Raw genomic sequence first — 21,729 nt, forward strand, 5'->3', positions numbered from 1 at the left:
AGGAAGCTGGAAGCTATCGACTGCGGAGAGAGAGAGAGAGAGAGAGAGAGAGAGAGAGAGAGAGAGACAGAGAACCCCTATTTCCGTTTCCAGAGACCAAACCAAGAACAAATGCAATGAGAATAGGAGCAAGGTGACCATAAGAGCTGGAACTGGAGAAACGCTCTCAAAGCAGCCTCAACCTGCATGCGGAGCAGAGTTTGCCGACTGCAGCAAATCCTGAATCACACCAATATCCCTATCCATGGTATCCCAGGCATAACCCAATTGCGCCAAACCCTCGACCAAATTCTCGACCTCTTGCTTCTTGGAGCTGTGCGAGTAAGGTCCCAGATTGAGCTGGTGCATACCCTCGAGCTGGCGGAGCACATCGAGATGGGCACTAGTTGAAGGGCTGTTGAGCGCCTCGATCGAGTGGGCTGCCTGTGCTGCGCTCTCGCGCTGCGTTTCCTCTGCGATAAACTGCTCGACGAACTGCTGCTGCTGCAGCGTCTGCGGGTCGATAAAGTTGTTCGGGTCCGACGAGGGGGAGACGGAAGTGTGGTCGGTCTGCGACGAGCCAGATCCGCCACCGCCCATGCGGCTGGCCACCTGCTCGTCTGACACGCTCGGAATCTTGGCCAGGAACTGCGCGACGGGAAAGATCTGCTTCAGGATCGGTCCGCCCGTCTGCAGGATGCCCAAGGGCAGAAGAATGCCAATCATCCGCGCCGTTTTGCGGCAGGACACAATAGCTCGCTGCATGCTCTTGTCAAACAGAGCCTTGAGCGAAGCTGCAACCAGCTTGTCTTCCTCAGACACGGCGCTTTGTCCACCGAGAGAGTGGCTCAGCGTCGCCATGAACGCCGCATTGGCACGATGACGCTCCCCGAGCGCACGGAAAAGCGCAAGGTACAGCAGCGATCCACACAGTTTGGTGCTCGCAATCCAGCCGAGCGGGCGAAACGGCTGGAGATCGTGCATGGTCGACCACGCCTTGGACGCGCACCTGTCAAAGAAGAGCATCAGCGAGTCGAGACTGTTCCACACGGCGCCGCATGCGCGCTCGAGCTTTCGCAGCTCGGCGAGCGACGGCCTAGCGGCAAATCTCGCTGCACGCGGAATGGGCGCCATGGACGCTCCCGCAGGTCGCTGCCACGGCGGGATCGACGGCTTATGGCCATCAACAGCATCGATATGAGCACCCAGGAATCGAGAGAGCGCCCCGATCTGCACCATGGTCATAATGACAAACGTAAGACCCATCTCGCCGGACAGCACCACTTCGCCCTGTCGCGATGCGGACAGAGGAACCCTTTCCCTGCGGAACGAGGCTTGACCGACCACCTCGATCGCGCGATCCTCCTTGAAAAAGGCTTTGCGTCGATTGAGGCCCGAAGCAATCGAGTCGCGGCACCATGTGGTGAGGAAGACACGGTGAGCCTGCATGATGCTGAGCATCTTCTCCACTTCGTTGCGATCCGTTTCGTCGACCACGAGCTTGGTCGACATGCCGAGCTTCTCCGTGTGATCACACGCAACATCAGCAAAGCTGTGTGCCTGGATGCCATCGACTTGATCGAGCAGCGGAGCGAGTAGGCTAAGGACCTGGACACTCTCGACACTGGGCTTCTTGAGAATGTCGTGCTTGTGCACCAGAGAGAGCGCATGGTTGAGCAGAGCGTGGCAGAAGGCCTTTCGCGCCCGGCCGCGTCGCAAGTTGTGTTCCAGGTCGCCAGGGCGATACGTTCGCAGCAGGCCCTCGCCCTGCGAGCGGATCCAAGCAAGTGGGCTCAGTCGATTTGCTTCAGAGGAGGCATCGGCGGAAGGGGTGTTGTCGTCGTTGGACGAACCGCCGTGGCCCGCCTTGCCGCCCTTGGCAAGCATCTTGGCACGCTTGGTCTGGATGTACGTGTCGGTGCACTGGATGCGCTTGTCCTCGCAACGACTGCAGCCCATGCCATCGGGTCTCTCTGTCACATCACACCGCACTCTACGCAGACGGCAGGTGTCGCAGGCTACGCCCTGCTTGCGTTTGGGACGCTTGAGGCTGGGCTTGCTGCCTTCGGCGTCGCGGGCATCGAACGAGGCTTGAATGTGGCCATGTTCATCCACCTCCTGAAGGCGCACGTCGATGGCATCCAAGTCTTTCGAGTCTGGACCAAAGGCGATCGGCGCATCGGTGTAGTGCGCAGCCCAGGCATGAATGACAGCGAGCAGAGTCTCGGTGGTACCGGGAGTGCCAATCTTGCTGTCCTTGCTGCCGGGCCACGTGATGGCTCCAATGCCCTGCACGTCAGGAATGACGGAAGGGAGACCTTCGGAAGCAGAGCCGCCATTGGACATGATGGACATCTTACGCGGATCGCCGTTGGCGAGGTTGAAAGTCTTGCTGAAGTGGGCAAAGTCGATCACGGGTGCCTGCATGTGGCAAACGGCAAAGAAACAGTTAAGAAGCTGGATGGAAAGCGAGCCGGCCATGACGCGATCAGTGATGCGCACTTCGGCGCCGCGCAACTCGGTGAGCGCACGGATCAGGATGGTTGACGCGTTGATGCGCTCCACCGATGGCTTGGAGAGGGACGACTGGTTCAACGAGGCGCCATGAAGCATTCGAGCCTGCTCGATTCGCTTGCCCGAACGGCTGGGACGAGGATATCGGCGGGAAGGCGGCGCGTGCGTCTTGGTGCAGACGAAGCCCTTCTCTTCGCATCGAGTGCATCGGATGTGATGGACTGCGGTGCCGGTGTTGGTGCTCCTCTGCATCTCGAGCATCGCGGTCTCGGCGGTTTCTGGCGAAGCGCTTCGTGCAGCCTGAGCGCGGCGATCGTCGAGGTCACATCGAAGGTGTTTGGTGCGGCACTGATCGCACGTCACGCCCTGACGACGCGCCGACTTTTTCTTGTCGCTCGATTGGCTCGTGTCGCCTTCCGAGTCGGGCGAGCCCACGGACGAGCTGCCTGTTTCGTTGTACTCAGATAGGGGCATGGGGAGCGAGGATGCGTTCATCGCCGACGTGAAAGCATCGAGCGCATCGGAAGCGGACCGCATGTGCATCGAGGACAAGTGCGGCGGCAGCAGAGCTGGGTCTAAGTTCTCCGTATGACGAGCCGAGTTCGAGTCGTCAAGGTAGTGTGCGTAATAGCTTTGGTTCTCTTGTGAAGGCTGTGCAAGGCCAGGAAGACAGGTGAAAGAAAACGACGGGGTAGAGTAGGGGTCAAAGGACGAGGTCGACGAAGGAGCCATTTGGGCCTGCGTAACATCGACAGCTGGTAGTCCGTGACTCAGTACGGCCTCTTGGGAAGCCATTGGGCTTGAGTTGGCTCTGTGGGTCGAGTTCCAAGGAGCGTGGAGGCTCGGCTGATGGTGTTGGTGATCTGAATGCGATTGATAGTCTTGTGAATGTTGCTGGCGACGCGCGGAATTGAAGTTGGTGAGCCCGCTGCTTTGCGACTGGAGCGCACTGTCGAGCTGAGAGAGGAGGTGGGCATCGGCGAGCGTGTTGGGCGCAGAGCCGCGAGGACTGTGAGAGGAGGCGTTGGACATGTTGTTCTGGGCCTGGTCGCTGTATGTCATGAAAGATGGAAGAGTGGCATCATAGAGTTGCTGTGCCTGTAGGAGCTGTGCAGAGATGGACAATGCAGGCATAGAGTGTCTGCGTGTGTCATCCAATTCTCGTCGACCGTCTTGCTGTCGACCGAAGGGCATGCTCGCCAACATGGGTGTGTAGGAGCTAGGGGTAGGAGCCGAATGTTGTTGAAATGACGCAGAGAATGACGGACGTGTTGTAGGGACGAGGGTAGTGGTTCGAAGAAGGTTTGGGCGATGACTGTGGGTTTCTGAGTTGGTGCTCGAAGGGGCTTGTACTGGCGATAGAGTCGGGAGTTCGGAGGAGAGGAGTGAGAGCGGAGCTGGGGGGTGCCAAGAACGATGGGAGGTGGGGTTGATATATTGGATCCCAAGGATGGAATCGATCTGGTGTGAAGAGGAGGCGGTTACCGCTGGTCGTAAGCCCAAGCTTGTAGAAAGAGGGGAGGCGGCCGGAGGTGCCTGGGCAGCGAGAGCTGGATACGAGGAGGTTCGGGCGAATCAAGAGACAGACGTGCGAGCTTTGGTTTGTGCAGAATGGTAGAGATCCAATTGAGTCAGAGCTCGCATGAACGAGATCCAATTTGGTCGGGCAAGATGGCTATAGGATGAGACGTCGACCAAGCATCCAGAGGAGCAGAGAGAGAAGGGGGTGGATAGCGCAAAGAAGGCGCTGCGTAGTTAGGTAGGGTCGGCGATACCACAAGATATGGGGTCGCTTGAGGATGGCGATTAGCGAAGGTCCGGACCGAACGCCTACGAGGCAGGGGCGATCTCGGGTATCAATGAATGGCGTGGGAAGTAGCTGCAGATGCTGCAGATTGTCAACAAACGCAAGGCAATGAGCGGAGCACTGGGCGGGCGGGTGTCTCAGCCTGAACCAGGTGTGATGCGAAGAGGGGCGGATAAAGAGGCTGGACAAGGAGTGCCGAAAGTTGGGGGCGTTGGGGCGCGAGACAGTGCACCCAGGAAGAACGAGAATGAGGGGGCTGGATGGAGGAGGAGGGTCAGGACGAGCAAGGCGCCAGAGAAGAAGATGTTGGCGTATGCTGAATGGGCGCGGCAAAGGAGCTGAGGAGATCTGGAATCTTGAGAGAGATGGAACGAGAGGATCTGCGGGATGATGAAGCCCAGAAGTGAGGGAGAGGACGCGGGTGCGCAGAGGACTGCTGGTTTCGTTGAGCTAGCTGCCTGAGAGAAGGGGTAGGACGGGCACGGCGACAGGATAAGCGCCGAAGGATCCGAAATACTGGCCAGGAAGTTTGCGGTGGGAGGGAGTGCAGATGGTGCCGGCACACCGCCCTCCAAGATGTCTGAGGTATGAGGAGGGGAAGCGTAGATGGTGTGCGTGTGTGTGTGTGTGTGTGTGTGTTGAGTGTAAATCGCGGGAGGAAGGGTCAGAGCGCAACTCTGAGCCAGGGTGCAAAGGGACCGACTGCAGGACATGCAGAGAACAAGCATCACCAAGCACCGCGGACAAGCAAATCCTCGCATTTAAAATTGCTTCTTCTTTGATTTCCAGTAACTGAAACAACGAAAGAAACAGCAAGCCCTGGGCTGCTCGACATCACGACATTGACCATCCAGAAGACAAGATGCCAGCAATCTGGTAAAGGCGTTGGTGAACGGGAGCGGTCAGAGAGCTAAGGAAGGTAAGTATCTGCCTCTTGTTTGCAATTTGATTTGTGAAACCATCCGGATGAGCCCTCGATATAGCCGAAGCAGAGGTTTTGAGTCGAGACTCTGTACGTCGAGGGTTCATGCCCCAGAGCAGCTGCGGGTACTACATGGCAGGCAACGTCACTGGACCTCTGGCTCGTTCAAGATCGGCTCAAAGTGACACTGAGTGAAAGAGACCGCGTCTGTTGGGGTTCGCACGGCATGCAGGTTCGATGTCAAACTATACTACAGCCGATAGCATGCGTCTAGCAAACCACTGTGCATCTGCACAACCACCAGCAAATGCGCCGTGACATGCTAAACACAAATCCAAAGTCGGCAGTTGTGCCGTCAAGCTCCAACTCTGGATGGTACAGTACAGTACAGTACTGTACAGTCGGCCCGTCCCCGCGCACCTGTCAGTTTTTTCCGCGCCGGAAAAAAAATGAAAAGAGATGAAATGAAAAGGCTATGCCTTCCTGCGTTTTACAGTACTGTATTTTACATATTTACTTAATATTTTTCGGGCGGTATACAAGACTTGCTCTGCGTCTTTGCACTGCGTGAAAGCTGGGGAGGGTGAAAAGATTGAGGTTTCAGTGGATTTTGCTTGACGTCGTCAAGGTTTCACATTTTGGAATCTGGAATGCGCAAGCCGTTTGGAAATTTTCGCCGTGGCCTCAATGGCAATTATCGAGAAGGAATTCGCCGGCGCTGGCCCTTAGGCTCCACGAAATGGTACATTAACCGCGAGCGACTTGCTTCTTGATCAAAGTCTTTGGCTGCCTTTTTGTTTGAGCGCAGATCGTACCGTCTCTCACTTCAGCACTAATGCAATGCCGGACCTCGACATTGTCGCCATCCGACCCCTGCCGAACGTCCAGAGGGTGTTTTAGGCGAGTCATTCTCTTGTGGTTGGCGTAGCAGCCTTTCGGATGATTCAACACTGACAAGCGCTGCCGAGTTCCGAGTTGAGTTCTGTTTTAGCTCCAACTTGAGACTCGACACATGATCGCTGGTCCTTGTGATCAAGCAAAGCCGAGGGCGCAATCAAACTCGTCTATTTCCCCCCCGCACTTGCCCTCTTTAGCCAGAACCTCGTAGCCGAGCCCAAACTCAAACCACCTGTTTGGTTGGCTCGATGCGCCCATGGAAGGTGGCGCACACTCGTTCAACTGCGCTAATCTGCACCGCCAACTGGGCCCTGGCAGCTTCGAGCGATCTTGATTTCCAAACATAGAAGCCTTCAAACTTCGGCTAGAGTTAACAAACTAAACCCCTCCTCGCGCACACGTCCTCACCGTTACGGCACAAGCTTGCTATGCCCTTTTTCTCTCCGCAGACACCACTCGAAACGCATCCACACGCTCATCGGGTTTAGCGTGGGATCTCGAGGCGCCAAATTGAGCAACCAGAAACGCTCTAGAACCTCGATCATCATCGGAAAGTTTCTCGCCCTGCTGCTCTTGCATCTCGGCAATGCCTGGCTCGCACCGACAGGATTCTCGACTCTTGTTCGAAATATAAACGCCAAGAGCAAACACCCTGCATCGCCCCTCCCTCGGTGCTCAGTCTCAACGGCAAAGGGCGCAGTAATGATGCGGCGAGGTCCTTCATATCATCCGTACCTACAGCACTGCGCACATGTCTCGTATAGCAGACCCACCCTCGGAACACGGACAACCGCGACCATCACGGCAGCAGCAGCCGAGTTCTTTGTTGGCCTTGGCCTGTCTCGGCTCTCCAGAGCTTTGCAGCGACACTCGTCGCAGCCCGCCATACGTTGATGGACTTCTATTTTCACCACATATGTCCGATGATGTGCAGCGGCCTGCTTAACCGAACGCGGTGTTGCTCCGCGGAACAAGTGCACCGACACCCTTGCTTGCTATACTGTGAGCTCAAGCTGCAAAGCATCAGCAGAAGATTCCTTGCAATTGGCCAGAGGTCCAGCCCAGTCTGGTTGCTACCATTCGAATGCGATCCTGAGTGCGTTTAAGGAGCTTGTTCTGATCATGCTGCAGTTGCTGTCGAATTGCAAGTACGATGTCGTCGGGACTTCAAAAAAAATTTGGAATCAACAAAACGGCGTTCTACCCGAATACTGTACTTGTACCTCGTCGGAAAATCGGCCGTGTGGAGAGAGCCCTCAGCTGCTTCGCCAAGTGTACGTCGCTAACCCAAAATGTCCAATTCAGCATCCGAAGCGACCAAGGGTATACAGTACCTCAATGTGCTCTCCATGGCAAGCTGTCATATAGATCAGCTGTCAGGTGTCCGCTTCGGAACCGAGTCGCACTTGGTCGACGAGCACATGAACCTCAGCATCCTATGCTAGCTCGTCCCGCTCATCTGGAATCGATTGGTATGGTTTTCAAACTGCGCCCGGGATGGACCCTTTTTCGCAGTCCGGTTCCTGCGCCTCTTCAGCCCCGACCGGCATATTTTTTTCGTGCTCGCAACCGATGCTGCCATCAGAGCGTCACATGGCTGAGGGTACTCAATGTGTCGAGACGGAACTCGTCGCCGTTGGATAGTTTCAATAAGCTACGCCTTTCGTACAGTATTCTTCGTAATCGGCGGAGAAGAGAAAACGGGTGGGCAAGGCGTGAGAATGATCGCATCACACGCATGACGACGCACGGCGGATATAGCCTTGGGCAGGACTATACTGTATTTGTGGAACAACATGTTCTCGCCTTGGCGTATCTCGCTTCTCGAGTGTTGGGGACGGATATAAGACTATTTCCGCTGCACGCGGATTTGTGGTGGCCCAGCCTACAGTATGCCTTCCTCTGATGCAGTCTTGCCATCGTTCCTTCTGTCAGCAAGTCTTGTGAAAACATGAGCCTATAGTAGACGTTATACAGTACTCGGTCACCACAAAGACGACCTCGGTGGGTCCTCCTTGGTGGGTACTTCTCGGCGGGTACTCTCGGTGGATACTCACATGCTGAACAACATGTGGAAATGTATGCCTGCATACTGGCGGTGATACCCAAGGAACCCAAGCTCCTGGGCGTGGGAACCTCCTTAGACAGTTGCCACTTGGCCTCCCATATCCACTCGGCCTATTGCGGCAAGCCAATTCGATTCAAGTGGTGACATTACTCGACACCCAGAACAACTTTCTTTCTAGCTCTGCACGAGGTCTGGATTGGGTACTCGGATCCTTGGGGCGTCCGACGTCGACGATGCATGCGTCCACATTGGAAACTTCTGACTCTAACGCCTCCGATGCTAAAAATAGCATGACCTGCTTCAGAACGGCCTGCTTCCTTCCGTTTCGACTGTTCCCTGGTCGAAACGCTGTATTATATCGCCTTCGCACTTTAGCAGTAGCTCAGAGGCAGATAAGTGTGTCACGCTGGTCCTGTCGGTCTCATCAAGCTTTGGACACAGGACAAGACCGTAGTAGCCTGTGTTGCTCTCCATTGTGTGACCTTTGAACTCTATTGGGGTTCATCGTGAGGAAACCATGGTAGCACGGCATTTTCCCTTCATTCGTTCAACTGCGCTTATCGCGCTCATCCGGCTTCACACCCACGCCCATGCATCACAACTGCAACCATGTTCTCTAAGTCATCACAATGTCCCTTCTAAAACAGAATGCGCTCCTTACAGTGATTACAGGAAACCATGCTCCGTTCAAACATCTCTTCGTTCTGATTGCCGTCTTCCACCTCTCGACCTTGCAAGATGACATGGAGCCTCTTGCGCGCGTTGCCATCCGGGATATCGTTGTGGGTGACTGTGTCGTCTGCCGAGGTCGTGCCTGCAGGACAAGAGGGTCCAGGCCCTGGCCCTGCACTACTAGCGCTGATGACTGTGTGTACATCCGAATCGCCCATCGCCGCGTCTCGCGCATCCGACGCCATATCGATACAGTACCCCTGATAGCCCATATGCAGGCCCTCACCTTTCAAGTACGGCTGCTCTGGTCTGCGAGGCCGCCGCTTGCCCACCTGAACAATGATCTGGGTCGGCGTACACTGCCGGAACGCCAACCTCGATGAGTAGGGCTCCTCTGTCGACCCAAGGCGGCTCAGCCAGACCGGTGCCGCCTGGTAGTGCTTTTGCCCGCTCCACCCGCGACCGGCATCCCAGGGCATATTTTCCGACATTCGATCGTCTGCAGCCGCTTGCTGCCATATCCGCGAGTCCGCTCGGTCCGTCTTGACAACCGTGCAGACCTGACTGAGCAACGGCTGGGTTCGAAGCTGCTGAATTAAAAACGCACCCGCGATGCCGTGCCAGCCGGTCAGATGCAGGCAGCGGATCTGGTTGACACTCGTGCTTTGCTCTCTGAAGGGTGTCGCGGTGTAATTGGGCCGCACCTGCTCTTTGGATGCGTAGCCGAGTTTTCGCGGCGAGAACTGGCCGGCCAGAAACGCCAGCACGGATTGCAAGAGGTGCAGATCGATCAGGCTCTCGTCGCGTGTGAGCTGGTGCACGGTTTCGGACAGCGCGTCTTCACCTTTAAGCTTTCCATCCAGCCCGGTCACGGCAACAGAAGAGTCTCTGGTCACACAAGACACAGGAGCCAATCCGACTGAATCAAGGTGCCGCGCCGCCTCTCTCCATTCAGCCAGGTTGAGCCGATGAGCAGGCTCGAGGAAGAGCAGCTCGCGATCGAATTGCGCGAACGTCGCTCGCAGCGCATGGCTTGTTGCGGTGCCGAAGACGATCAGACCTGTCAGGTCCAGATAGCGAGAGAGGTAGAAGAGGAGCTCTGATGGCAGTGCCTCGATACTGGCGATGGTAGCGCGGCGCGGACGGCTATCTCGCTGCAGCTCGTTGTGTGACATCTCGACGGCGTCCCTTGCGGGGTTCGACGACCGTGTGGCCGAGGAAAGATAGATTGCAAGCTATTGGTATGGCCCTGTTGCTTTTCCCCATTAATGCAGCCGGCACCAATGTATCCGCGACCAGCCGTGCGTTGCTCACGTTGGCCGCAATCGAATTGGTCCAGCTACACTCCCGATGGCATGCATACAGGTCCCCGCTGTGTTAAGGCACACCGACCATGAAGTCTGCAACGGAGCCCGCCCAGCTAGAGTGGGACAGTGAGGAGAGCGGGTCTACCGCTGAGAGACGCGCTTTCCACGCTACGCGTTGTGGTTCGAGCTAGAGACGTGGATGGTGCAATCGGATTCCGAGCGGGGAACGGTCCCTAGCAGATTTAGGCTTGATGTGAGAAGGCGGTAGTCCTGATTCAATAGCGCGGGTTCCAGGAAGTAGTGTAGCACTGGCTCGTCGAAGAGATGAAGTGATGGTTCAAATGAATAGGATTGGACCCATACATGGTGGACGGATGGGTCAACAGCCAGGTTTCAGGGTCGCTTGATGTTCTTCGCAATCACGCGCATCGGGTTGACAGGTGGAGGGACGCATATCGAGATACGGTATGAAGTTGTCCGTTTTCCGGAAAAGCACGAAAAACGCCCGCCGGGGCAAGGCTGATTCCAGAAACCTTTCCTGAAACCAGTTTTAGTCGGGCTTTTTCGAAACACCCGTCGATAGAGTTGTTGTCAACACCATCGCTGAGATGACTGTCGTAGCATGTAGCCGACTGCAAAATGAGCCTGTTGAAGCTTTCCTTGTGCACGCCCACGCCAGCCGAGGCCGATACAGTGGTACTGGGAAACCACCCATACTGTCTTCTTTTTGGCTTTGGACTCCAATCAGTCAGCCGCGATTCATTGCAGTCAAGCTGTGCCATCTCAGCTAGAGTGTGCAATTCTGAAAGCATCCAGGCACGACATCGATTAGAAAAGTGCGGCTGCTGACGCCGCATTCCAAGCTGTCTGGGTTGTGACCCATGGCTGCGCAAGGTCATTTGTTGGGCGCGATGATCGTGACGGGCAGCCGCAACCCTGCTTGTCGTGCGCTTGCGTCTGCCGCTGACAGATCAAAGATGATCGTGAGCTGGACAGATCTTTATACGCCGAATCTTGAGTTATAGATGCAATCTTGCTCCCCCATCTCTCCATCTTAAACTCGCAAAGAGAAAGAAAGCTGGAAGAGACCGACGTGTCCTGCTTTGCACGCTCGACCTGTAAGTTTCAGTCTCACAGTCTGCAGTGGCATACACGCAACGAGATGAGAGAAGCCGGATGGGAGGAGCATAGGCGTTGCAGCATAACTTGGAGCTAAGGAGGCAAGCAACGAAACATGCTGGGCACTGATGGTGACGCTGGTACATCCCTGATCCGCACCAGATTCAAAAACCCGATGTTGTCTTCACAGACAAATCTGCGGTCTAACACGTGCAGATTGGACGGAACCAGCTCCTCCCACCTCTGATCAACTGCTTCTACGGTCGATCCTTTGCGAAACTGGGGACCTTGCCGTATGCCTTACCACACTACGTACACGAGCTTCCTAAAGACTTTATCATGTCAAGTTGAGAATGAAAAGAGCACCGATGTTGGAACTGTGAATAGTACAAAGCGAACATGTGTCAAGATAGAGAACCGAAGCGACAAAACGGATTGCATGTGGAGTGCAGAGGACGAAAGAAGTCGTGAGAGATGCAAGAGCAGGTCCAGATGCGACATGGATCAGAGACCTTCGGGCATCATCATGTCTTTTGTCACGGCGTCTTCAGCATCCTGACCATCCTCCTCCTCATCGTCATCATCCTCCATCTCCTCGTCATCCTCGTCCTCGTCCTCGTCTTCATCGTTAGCCTTCTTGGTGGCAGCGCCATTGCTTTTGCGGTCTCGGGACCAGCCGTTGTCGCTGGGAGCACGCAGCTTCCCCGCCTGATTGCCGACGAGCTCCTGATCGCGTTCGGACAGCTCGATGAGGTGCACCCCTCGCTCGGCCTTGTCCTCCTCTGCATCTGCTGCACTCCAGTAGGCGAGCGGGATGAGTCGGAAAGCAGCCATGTGGACGAGGATGTGTTTGAGGATCTGCGCCTGATTTGACGTGAGCGTCTGGCCCTGCTTGCATACTGTGTAGTTCTGCAGCAGAGTGGGGATGCCGCGCCTCAACTCGGTGGGCATGCCGAGTTGGCGGAGCTGCGGCTCAACGGGGTGCGGGAGCGTGTCTGGTGGGTTGGAGCGAGCCATGACGGGACCCTCTGGCAATTCAATCGTTTCGGTCGCCTTGGATCCACCACGTGCGAAATCGACGCGCTGGTAGTCCTTGAACCAGTCGATCACCTCTGCGGGAGGCGACTCGGTGAAGAGCAGGCCCACGTCGCCAGACAAGCGCTGGCTGATGCCGCTGATGCCTGTCCTTACTTCCTCCTCCTCCGTCATTCCGAGTGCCAATGCCAGCACCTTGAGCTTGCCGAAGAAGATCTTGCTTCCCTTCCAGAGGTCGCGCACCTCCTTAAGGTAGTTGTTGCGCATCGAGTGATGGCCGAGGATCCAGACGTAAGGGTATTCCTGAGCAGCATCGCGCACCTTGTCGATCAGGTTGGCCTTGTCCTCCTTTGTCTTTTTGTCGGTGCGTGTGAGCGACACGACCTTGGCTCGCTTGGCTCGGGGCATATTGGCGCGTTTTTGGGTATGAAGAAAAGCGCAGCGATGCCTTTCCTTGTTGTTGGTGTTGGTGAGAGAGAGGAAGGAGCGGGGTCGTCGTTCAGTCCAGACGCCAAAGGTGGAGAAGCAGCGCTTTTGCTTTTGCTCGACTTGAAACCCTGACAAAATTTCCACAGCTGGCGAAAAAAAGGCAAATTCTTCTCAACGACCCTTGCTCGCCAACCTTTTTTCTTCTTCTTTTTGTGGTAGATCCTGCTTGTTAGAAGCTCTGACTCCGGCTTACGTGATCGTGCCGACCACTGGAAATTTTTCTTTTTGGAAGGGTTTATTATATATAAGGTTTCACTGCTTGAATGAGTTTTCGGTTCTGGAAACAGTGTTTTCGGCGCAGCACAGCGCAGCACAGCGCAGGAAGGAATATCTGATTAGAGCCAACCAAGCAGCTTGCAGAAAACTGCGGCCTTGCTCAAAGCACGGCCTTCCTTGGCCTTGTCGATCGACCACGACCTCACTTCTGCTACAACCCCGTCGCCGACATCGCGCAATCATGACAGCTGCTGTAGCAACCAGCAACATGGACTCGCTCGAAAAGAGCCTCTGCGACTTTTCCGGATCCACCCCACTGGACCAGCGATTCCGCTCGCTCTTCACCATCAAGGGACTCGCTGCCACTTCGGATCAGCACATGCAACGCGCCATCTCGATCATCTCACAAGCGTTCTCGGACGACTCGGCGCTTCTCAAGCATGAGCTGGCCTACGTCCTTGGTCAGCTCGAGGATGTGCGTGCGCTGCCCACGCTCAAGCGTGTGCTCGAGGACCTTGCTCAAGATGCTATGGTCAGGCATGAAGCTGCCGAGGCAATGGGAGCCATCTCTGATCCGAGTGTTCTGCCCGTGCTGGAGCAGTACCGCAACGACGCCGACGTGAGCGTGCGCGAGACGTGCGAGCTGGCCATCTCCAAGATCACCTTTGACAACTCAGCCGAGGGAAAAGCATTCAAGCAGTCCAAGGCGCAAGCTCAAGCTGCCGAGGAGCAGAGCGGTCGCGGCGGCGTCGAGTCTGCGTTCAAGCCCATCGACCCCGCACCCGCCATGACGCCCGCTGCGAGTAAAGAGGCGGCAAAGTCACACGCGGACGGCGTGCAGTACGATGCTTCCCAGGTGCCCCTCTTCCGCTCCACGCTGCTCGATACGCGACTCAGCCTGTTCGAACGGTACCGCGCTATGTTTGCCCTGCGCAACGTCGCGCACGGCGGCGGCGACGGAGCAGTGCAGGCTGTGCTCGCTCTGGCACAGGGCCTGCAGGACGGTTCGGCGCTGTTCAGGCACGAAATTTGCTTTGTGTTTGGCGAACTCTGCCACCCGGCCAGCATCCCCAGCATGCTCCAGGTCCTCGACGACACGAACGAGCACGAAATGGTCCGCCACGAAGCCGCAGAGGCGCTCGGTGGCATTGTTGAAGAGGGTGAAGAGAGCGAAGACGCCAACAAGGGCGACTACACGCGCGTGTTGGAGACGCTCAAGAAGTGGGCGTCCGATATGGACGCTCCTCGTGTCGTAAGGGAGAGCTGCGTTGTTGCCTTGGACGAGTTGGCCTACAACAACGACCCAACCCAGTTCCACCGTATCGAGGCTCCTACCGCCACCGCTGCCTGAAGGCCTCTCTCGAAACGCTTCCTTCCCCGACTCGCACTAATTTCAGCATACTCTCGTAACTCTCACACCTGTAGTTCTCTCCGTTCTCCCCTCGATTTCTTCCTTGTACACTACTCAATACAGCTAAATAGCAATGTCTTAACAAGTTTTTCTTGCATCAAACACAATCACAGCAGAGGAAAAGTGAGAAGAAGAATGCTTGCAACAAGACAGATACAAATACAGTGTGATAGACAGCAACGAAAAGAAACGGCGGAGGAACAAATTGCGAGCGAAAGAAGGGGGTATATGAAGAGACTTGCTTGTGTTGAAGCGGTCAGATTGCGAGCCCTGCTTCGGCGTCGCCGTTACGAATGCCAGCAGCCGTGGGACCAGCACCGATCCCAAGAGCGCCTTCGAGATCAAGACGCGGAAACTCCCACTTTCCGGGACCCGTAGGGCCCATGAGCTCTTCGCTGTAGTTGAGCATCTTGATCAGCTGTGGCAGCTTTGGCTCTCGGCCTTGGCTCTGCGACGCAAGGATGGCAGCGTTGAGCTCGCCAGCCGTCTTGAGTCGTTGGCTCGGAGAGAGCAATTCGGCAACATGCGCAGGCGCCGCAAGCGGCCCGGTCGCCGCCACACCCGCGGCTTTGGGCACGTCAAAGGCAAGCAGCGCCATAGTACGTTCGAGCTCCGGCAGCAGGTCGGGATGCTCTTCACCACGAGGTGCCAGCTCCTCGGCGGCAAAAGCCAAGGCTTCATTGACGAGACCGGCTCGAATGAGCTCGATGAGACGCTGCTGCTGCAGGTGGAAGAACAGCAGTGGATTGTTGTCCAGAATCTGTTGTTCGTGGTAGCAGCAGATCCAGAAAGAGAGGGATGGAGAACATGTCAGAACTCCTGTCCAACTGTCTCTCGAGAGCAGTAGCTCGATTAGAACGACAGCAGCAGCATTTGTAACAACAGCGAGTCAGAGATATAAAGTATTTGGTGTAAAAAGTTATCCGCACTTAGACTCCCACTGGAGCCCGTTGCTAAGCGTGGTGCATGAAAAAATTGTCATCATACGAAGCCGAAGCGAGCGGAATTCTGTCGCTGTACGTCTTTGTTGTCGTGTAAACCAGCCGAGTGGCTTGTGTGATTGCTGCTGCTGCTGTGCACTGGAATTGGTTAGAGAAACGTACCTCTGGATCAAGCTCATTGACGCGTCCGATAGCGTCGTCAATGTCTCCACGTTGAATGGCGCCTCGAATAATCATGCGGTTGAGAATGCTGTCCGAGTCGACAAAGGGCTTTAGGCCACTCTCCCTGCTAAAACAATCGGCGGCATCTTTGTACCCCTCGATGACGAGATAGTCCATGACGAGGCGGTTGAGATCACTGTGTGAAGCACAAGAGCAAGAGAAAGATAGATCGATAGCTTGGTCAGCTTTGCAGCCCTTGACAGAGTCGACTCTCGCAGAAGCAGCAGAAGAAGATCCAAGCGACGGTCCGCGTTGCTCTCCGAGGCTGGCCAGTAAGTTGCAGCTCGCTCGATGGGTCAGTGGGCATAAGTAAAAGTGTTTTCCTCATCAGATGTAGGAGAGATTCCCACTTTGCGTTAAGTCTCATCATAAAAAGTCGAGCGAGCGAGGGATGCAGCAATGCTGGAAGCTTTGGCGGGATGTACGGCTCTAGTCTGCTGATGCTGCTGTGCAAAGAAGCAACTTACTCTTTGGCGACATTGATCGACGAGAGCTGGCGTTCCCACTCGGACTTTTTGAGCGGATTTCTTGACATGATTGCAACCCAGGCGTGTGGTCGAGCGAGGGTGATGAAACGTCGCGAAGTGCAGGTACGGAACCCGCCCGGTTGCAAGATATTTGAGCCAGGCGACGAGGCTAGGCAAATGTTTGGGAGATCGATCTAAGGAACAGGTTAGGCCCTGGTCCACAGCCGCCGTTGATGAAGGAAGTCGATGAACAAACAGGGTCCGGCCCGATCGGAGAAGACGGTGAGGGCCGGCAAGCCGTGTCGTGGTTGCGTGGAAAGAAAGACGAGGCTGACCTGCGTTCGGATTCGTCTCGCCCTGAAGGAACGCAGAAAATTTCAGTCTGCGTTGGAACGAAGAAGCCAACTTGACCGCGATGAGAGTGTGGTGGAATCAAGAGATGAAGTTAGTGGATGCGCTGGTGTGATTGGCTGCGTGATTGCGGCCAGCTGCACAGTGCCGGTTTACAGTTGCCTTTTTTCGCCAGACCAGCAGAAATTTCGGCTCAAGACTGAGACGCTCAAAACTGCGGATTTCAAGTGGAGAAAATTGCGCTACCCGGCCGTAAGACAGAATCGATCACGATCGACTCAGGCTTGCTGAGTTGCTCGAACGATTGATTTAGATGGTCACTTAGATCCCTTCTCATCTTTCCTTTCAACCACCACCAACAGCATCACCCGCTTTTCCCCTTCGAGAAGTCTCGTTGATTCGGCTGCTCTTTTTCTTTGCTATCCGCCTCTTCGTCAGTCTGCGAGGTCTTCAACACTCCACAGTTGCACACGACACTCGTTCGAGGATCTCTAGCAACGGCCCGACGTTTCGCAGAGCGACGTCCAGCTTCAAGTTTGGATTGATTACTCTTTACGGCCTTGTGTGCCCGGTTCCATCTGCCCTTTCCTTGTCCTCGCTGCCTACGAAAGCAGCTCTGTAGTCTCTCCCTTCCCACATACCCAAGAGTTGATGCTGGTGAATGATCAATTCTTTTAGTCTGCCCCTTCACTGATTGATCCGTTCCGCGATTCCCAGTGTTCTGAAGCCATACTCTCCTAGCAGAGCGTAAATCCTTCAAGACTTCTCCGGCTCGCTTTGACGTTGCCTCCGCTCACGCTGCCGACGCGCGCATACTGAGTAGACACGCTTTGCTCTTGCATCCTATATCCCCCTTTCAACCCCATCCTTACCTCTCTCCGCACGTCTCCAGCTTGACTTCAAGCGCAGACCGAACAGTACCATGGCGTCCGCATCTGTCTACTACAAGTTCAAGTCGCAAAAAGAGCCTTCGCGCATCACGTTCGATGGCACAGGCATCTCAGTATGGGACCTCAAGCGCGAGATCATCCTGCAAAACAAGATGGGCAGAGGCACCGACTTTGACCTCGGCGTCTACAATGCAGACACCAATGACGAGTACAAGGATGACAACTATCTCGTTCCCAGATCCACACAGGTCATCGTACGCCGCCTGCCTCCATCCAAACCCGGTCGCGGCACTGCCCAAGACTACGTCACCGATGTCAATGGTGCTGCGGATACTACAGGCGCAAGTCGCTTCTCCACTACAGCCAACGCTTCGGGCGTCAAGCCGACTGATGCCCGCTCTCAAGGCTATCGTGGCCCCATGACGATGAGGTTCGATAGCAGTGGCAGGGATCCCAGCTCATCGTCGTCTATCGGCGGCCCTAGCACCAGTGCGGGTGGCAGCGGCGGTGGTGGCGAACCTTCAGTCGCGGCGACAGGCGACGAGGCTGACCGCATCGCTGCCATGTTTCAAGCTACCACCGAGCAATGGGACGAGACGCAAGAGCGCATGTCGCACGCCACCTACCGCGATCGCTCTGGCCAAGTGCGTCGAGGCGGCCCTCCACGACCCATGACGACGCAGCGTCCTCAGCACGTCCCTGACCGTCCACCTCCCATCGGTTACGTCTGCTTCCGCTGCGGAAAGCCGGGACACTGGATCCAAGACTGTCCCACCAACGATGACAAGGAGTATGACAACCGTCCCCGCTTCAAGCGCACCACCGGCATCCCCAAGTCCATGCTCAAGACCGTCGAACAGCCAACCGATGAAGACCACCGCGCTGGCGTCATGCTCACCGCCGACGGCACCTACGTCGTTGCGCGTGTAGACCAAGAATCGTGGCGCAAGAACCGCGTCCGCACCAAGCCCCTCACCCAATCTGACGTCTATCAATCAGCACCCACAGACACTTCACTCGCTTGCCCGCTGTGTTCTAAGCTGTTGCGCGATGCCGTCGTGACGCCGTGCTGCAAGACCAAGTACTGCGAAGAGTGTATCCAGACCCATTTGCTGGAGCACGAATTCACCTGTGCCGAGTGCGACAAGCGGATTGCAGACCTCGAACAATTGCAACCCGACCAGGAGACGCGCAAACGGGTCAAGGAGTACGTCAAGGAGACGATCGAGCAGAGCGAGAAGGAGATCCAGGAGGAGAGCAGCAAGACTGAGCTACCAAACTCGAACGAGAAAGCGGAAGGCGGCGCAGGTTCGCCAGCTGCGGGACGCCAACGCACACTCAGCCCGGGAGCATCTCACAACGACCAGGACGAGCAAAGAAACAAGACCAACTCGCAAGCCGATAGCGTTCTGGCGTATGGTGACGGCAGCGATACTGGCAACGGCAGCAGCAACGGTAGCAACAACAGCAACAACGGCCAGGGCCCGGGCGCAGCAGGACAGGCTGGAGGCATGGTGTTCAACCCGCAGATGGTGCAGCAAATCATGATGATGCTTCAGAACCCGCAGCTTCCTCCGCCAATGCGGATGCAGCTCCAGATGCAGTTACAGATGCAGCAGTTTGCGTTCATGCAGCAGATGCAGCAACAGCAAGGCGGCGGCGGTGGAGGCGGTATGAACGGCATGTCGATGGGTCAGATGGGTCAAATGGGCATGTTGCCTGGAGGCGCACCAAACGCGTCGTGGGGCCAGCAGCAGGCAGGACAGGCCACCAACCCGTTCAGCCATCGTGCCCCTCCCACCAACGAACATTCGGCCTACATGCGTGTACCCGTCAACCAGGCCAGGACCAACAAGGTGACGGGCACCAAACGCGATCGACCCGCCGACTTTGTCGAGGTTGGCAGCAAGGGGGGTGACGCGAGCAAGTTGCCTCGCACCGATTGATCGCTGGGCCGCCCTTCCCGCTTGGTTGTACTTTTAGCGAATGCGTCTAATCGATCTTTCCTCAGTGTTTCAATTATTGTGTGGTTTGTGAGATGGTCCGAGAGAATGTTGCGTGTGATGCTCGATGCTTTTGAATCCATTCAGTCAGAGCACTTTTAAACAAAAAAGCAAGCGAAAAAAGGGGGTACAAAAATTACATATTCTATTCCATATCTGTGTCAAACGACACTCAGGGATGAATGGCACAAGGTCTACGGACCGGATTCGGTGCCCTCTAGCCACTTGACGTTCTTTGCATACTTGCGAATGTCCGAAAAGAACTGGTCTCCCACCTCGTCACCCCTGCCTGCGGCGATCTTGAGGATGGCTTCATTGACGCCCCTCGCGCCCAGGATGTCGACGTGATCGCCCGTCGACTCGCCGCCTCTCAAGTCCATCGCCTCGGGCTCATGCTTGAGCTCGTGTGTAACCACGCTGATATTGGCCGGATTCCAGTGTGGATGCTTCCAGCCCTCGGCACACATGGCACCCAACGAAAGCAGAGAAACTGTGCCATCGCCCTCGCCCATCTTGCAACCGGCCCGCACCTTGGGTAGCGCATCCTCCTTCTGCACCACGTGGTCGATCCAGCTAAGCCGTGCCGTCGGGAAATCGAGCGCAGGCGTACGAGATACATCCGGGCATTCTTGTCCGAAGCATCCGGGTTCGTCGAGCTGCTCGCCGATCGAGGCTTCAGTGACAAACTCTCCCTGCTGATACCAGTATGAGCGCTCGGTCGGTTTGCCGACGCCGTAGATGCAGTAGAGCTTCATGCTGGGTGCGTTGGGCAGCGGTGCTTCGAGCGGGTTGCTCCACTTGGTGTGGTCGGCATTGTTCTCTCGAAGCTTGTCCACGTCGCGCTCGATGCCGTGTGAGTAGTTGCTTGCAAGCATCTTCTGGAACGACGAGGGCGCGTGTTGGAGCATGAACAGGTGCGCGTCGGTGGCGGTCAGGTTGGTCTTGACCGTGTGCTCGTTGAGATCGTGCTGGTGCGCGTCGGGGTGGCGGAAGCTGTAGATATGGCCGTGGGTGTCTTCGGCGCCTTCCTCGTCGTCCGGTGCCCAGGTGGCATTGCCCCACACATCCTCGCCGCCCTTGATGAGCATGCTGGCACCGCCGGCCCAGGTGCGGAAGAGCTTGGCGCGCTCGCGTCGGCTGAAGAACTTTTCCAGCAGGTAGGCTGCTGCGGGGGGCACTTCGACCGTGTCCCTCATTTCGCCGGAGAGCATGACGGCCATAGCCTTGGGCACGCCGAGGAACGTACCCGCGATCGAAGTAAACGCCTCGATGTGATCTTCCACCCAGCTCGGCCCGCCATTCCCGTAAAACTCGCCTTCGGCTTCGGCCCACTTCATGAAGTAGTAGAACACTGAACTACCCATAGAATGCGCGACGATGACCGTCTTCTTGCCGAACAGCCTCTTGTTCTGTTCGATCTTGAGCTTGAGTCGCGTGAAATAGTGGTCGCGAACCTCGAGATTGTAGTAGCTCAGCCTCCAGTCGTAGCTGGCGAGGAAGAGGTTGTTGGTGTCGTATCCGAGTACCGCCAGATTCTCGATGACCTTGCTCCAGATCCAATAGCCAGCGGCGAAGAAGCTGGCGGCGTCGAGCCCCTCTGCTGCACGCACGCGGATGCCCGGTGGATCGAGGCCGCTCTCTGGATCAAGCGAGAGGTGACGCACCCACATGTCCTTTTCGAAGACGATGGTTCGCATCATGGTGGTAGTGCCCCAGAGGCGCTTGCGGAAGTAGCTGGCTGAGCTTCGGTCGGTGGTCCAGCTCTCGAGACCGGTGCTGACGATGCCGGGGATGAGGATGACGGGGTGGTCGGCAGCGTAGCCGCTAGCACTCAGGTCTCTTCCCACGCCAAAGTCCTTGTTCTTGAACCACTCCCTCGAGCGGCTGAATAGATTGTCGCCCATATCCGCGAACTCTTTGGGCATACCAATGTCGAGTGAAGGGAAATCGATGCCAAAGCCGTCGAAGGATTCGTCCACCAGCGAACGTAGTGTCGTCATGTGCTGAGCCATTTGCAGGTTTCTCGAGGCGAGAAAGGCGATGACGGCGCCCAATGCAGCACCAATGACAAAGAAGAGACGTCGATAGCGCATGATGCCGCGCTTGATGGGCACGTCGGCGATGTCATGGCGCAAAAAGGGGATCTCGGACAGATCGAGCTCGTGCCATGGTGTGCCGGGAGCAGTGACGCTGTAGCTCGCGCGACCTTTAAGCGCAGGTCTCTTGCTTTTGCTGAGAATGATCTGCTGGGGTGGTGTGACGGTGCCATCGCTGCTGCTGTTCGAGGTCGAGGGGCTGGCACCATTCGTGTGTCGCTTGAGTTGGTGTGCAGTGGTATTGGATTCATCGTGGGCGCCGGGGTTGGCGGCACCATCGCCGCCCCGTTTGTGCTTGCGATTGTTCATGTAAGAAGAGGTGG

The 21,729-nt window shown here is 56.2% G+C and overlaps 7 protein-coding genes across 7 annotated transcripts; 2 read left to right on the plus strand and 5 right to left on the minus strand.

Moving 5' to 3' along the window:
• Nucleotides 1-177: 177 nt before the first annotated feature.
• Nucleotides 178-3,525, minus strand: EX895_000542 (uncharacterized protein; the record flags this gene model as incomplete). The annotated part of the gene is made up of 1 exon (XM_029881143.1): nt 178-3,525. The coding sequence occupies one exon, from the start codon at nt 3,523-3,525 to the stop codon at nt 178-180; it is 3,348 nt and encodes a 1,115-aa protein (XP_029742529.1).
• A 5,300-nt stretch (nt 3,526-8,825) lies between these two features.
• EX895_000543 (uncharacterized protein) lies at nt 8,826-10,034 on the minus strand (the record flags this gene model as incomplete). The annotated part of the gene is made up of 1 exon (XM_029881144.1): nt 8,826-10,034. One exon carries the CDS (start codon nt 10,032-10,034, stop codon nt 8,826-8,828), a length of 1,209 nt encoding a protein of 402 aa, XP_029742530.1.
• Nucleotides 10,035-11,789: 1,755 nt separating this feature from the next.
• On the minus strand, nt 11,790-12,728 carry EX895_000544 (uncharacterized protein; the record flags this gene model as incomplete). The annotated part of the gene is made up of 1 exon (XM_029881145.1): nt 11,790-12,728. One exon carries the CDS (start codon nt 12,726-12,728, stop codon nt 11,790-11,792), a length of 939 nt encoding a protein of 312 aa, XP_029742531.1.
• Nucleotides 12,729-13,266: 538 nt separating this feature from the next.
• On the plus strand, nt 13,267-14,376 carry EX895_000545 (uncharacterized protein; the record flags this gene model as incomplete). Its single annotated transcript, XM_029881146.1, has 1 exon — nt 13,267-14,376. One exon carries the CDS (start codon nt 13,267-13,269, stop codon nt 14,374-14,376), a length of 1,110 nt encoding a protein of 369 aa, XP_029742532.1.
• A 316-nt stretch (nt 14,377-14,692) lies between these two features.
• EX895_000546 (uncharacterized protein) lies at nt 14,693-16,134 on the minus strand (the record flags this gene model as incomplete). The annotated part of the gene is made up of 3 exons (XM_029881147.1): nt 14,693-15,196; nt 15,540-15,735; nt 16,067-16,134. The coding sequence occupies 3 exons, from the start codon at nt 16,132-16,134 to the stop codon at nt 14,693-14,695; spliced, it is 768 nt and encodes a 255-aa protein (XP_029742533.1).
• Nucleotides 16,135-17,339: 1,205 nt separating this feature from the next.
• On the plus strand, nt 17,340-19,253 carry EX895_000547 (uncharacterized protein; the record flags this gene model as incomplete). Its single annotated transcript, XM_029881148.1, has 1 exon — nt 17,340-19,253. One exon carries the CDS (start codon nt 17,340-17,342, stop codon nt 19,251-19,253), a length of 1,914 nt encoding a protein of 637 aa, XP_029742534.1.
• A 251-nt stretch (nt 19,254-19,504) lies between these two features.
• Nucleotides 19,505-21,715, minus strand: EX895_000548 (uncharacterized protein; the record flags this gene model as incomplete). Its single annotated transcript, XM_029881149.1, has 1 exon — nt 19,505-21,715. The coding sequence occupies one exon, from the start codon at nt 21,713-21,715 to the stop codon at nt 19,505-19,507; it is 2,211 nt and encodes a 736-aa protein (XP_029742535.1).
• Nucleotides 21,716-21,729: the final 14 nt, after the last annotated feature.

Source organism: Sporisorium graminicola, chromosome SGRAM_1, assembly GCF_005498985.1.
Source record: "Sporisorium graminicola strain CBS 10092 chromosome SGRAM_1, whole genome shotgun sequence".
Classification (NCBI taxonomy): domain Eukaryota; kingdom Fungi; phylum Basidiomycota; class Ustilaginomycetes; order Ustilaginales; family Ustilaginaceae; genus Sporisorium; species Sporisorium graminicola.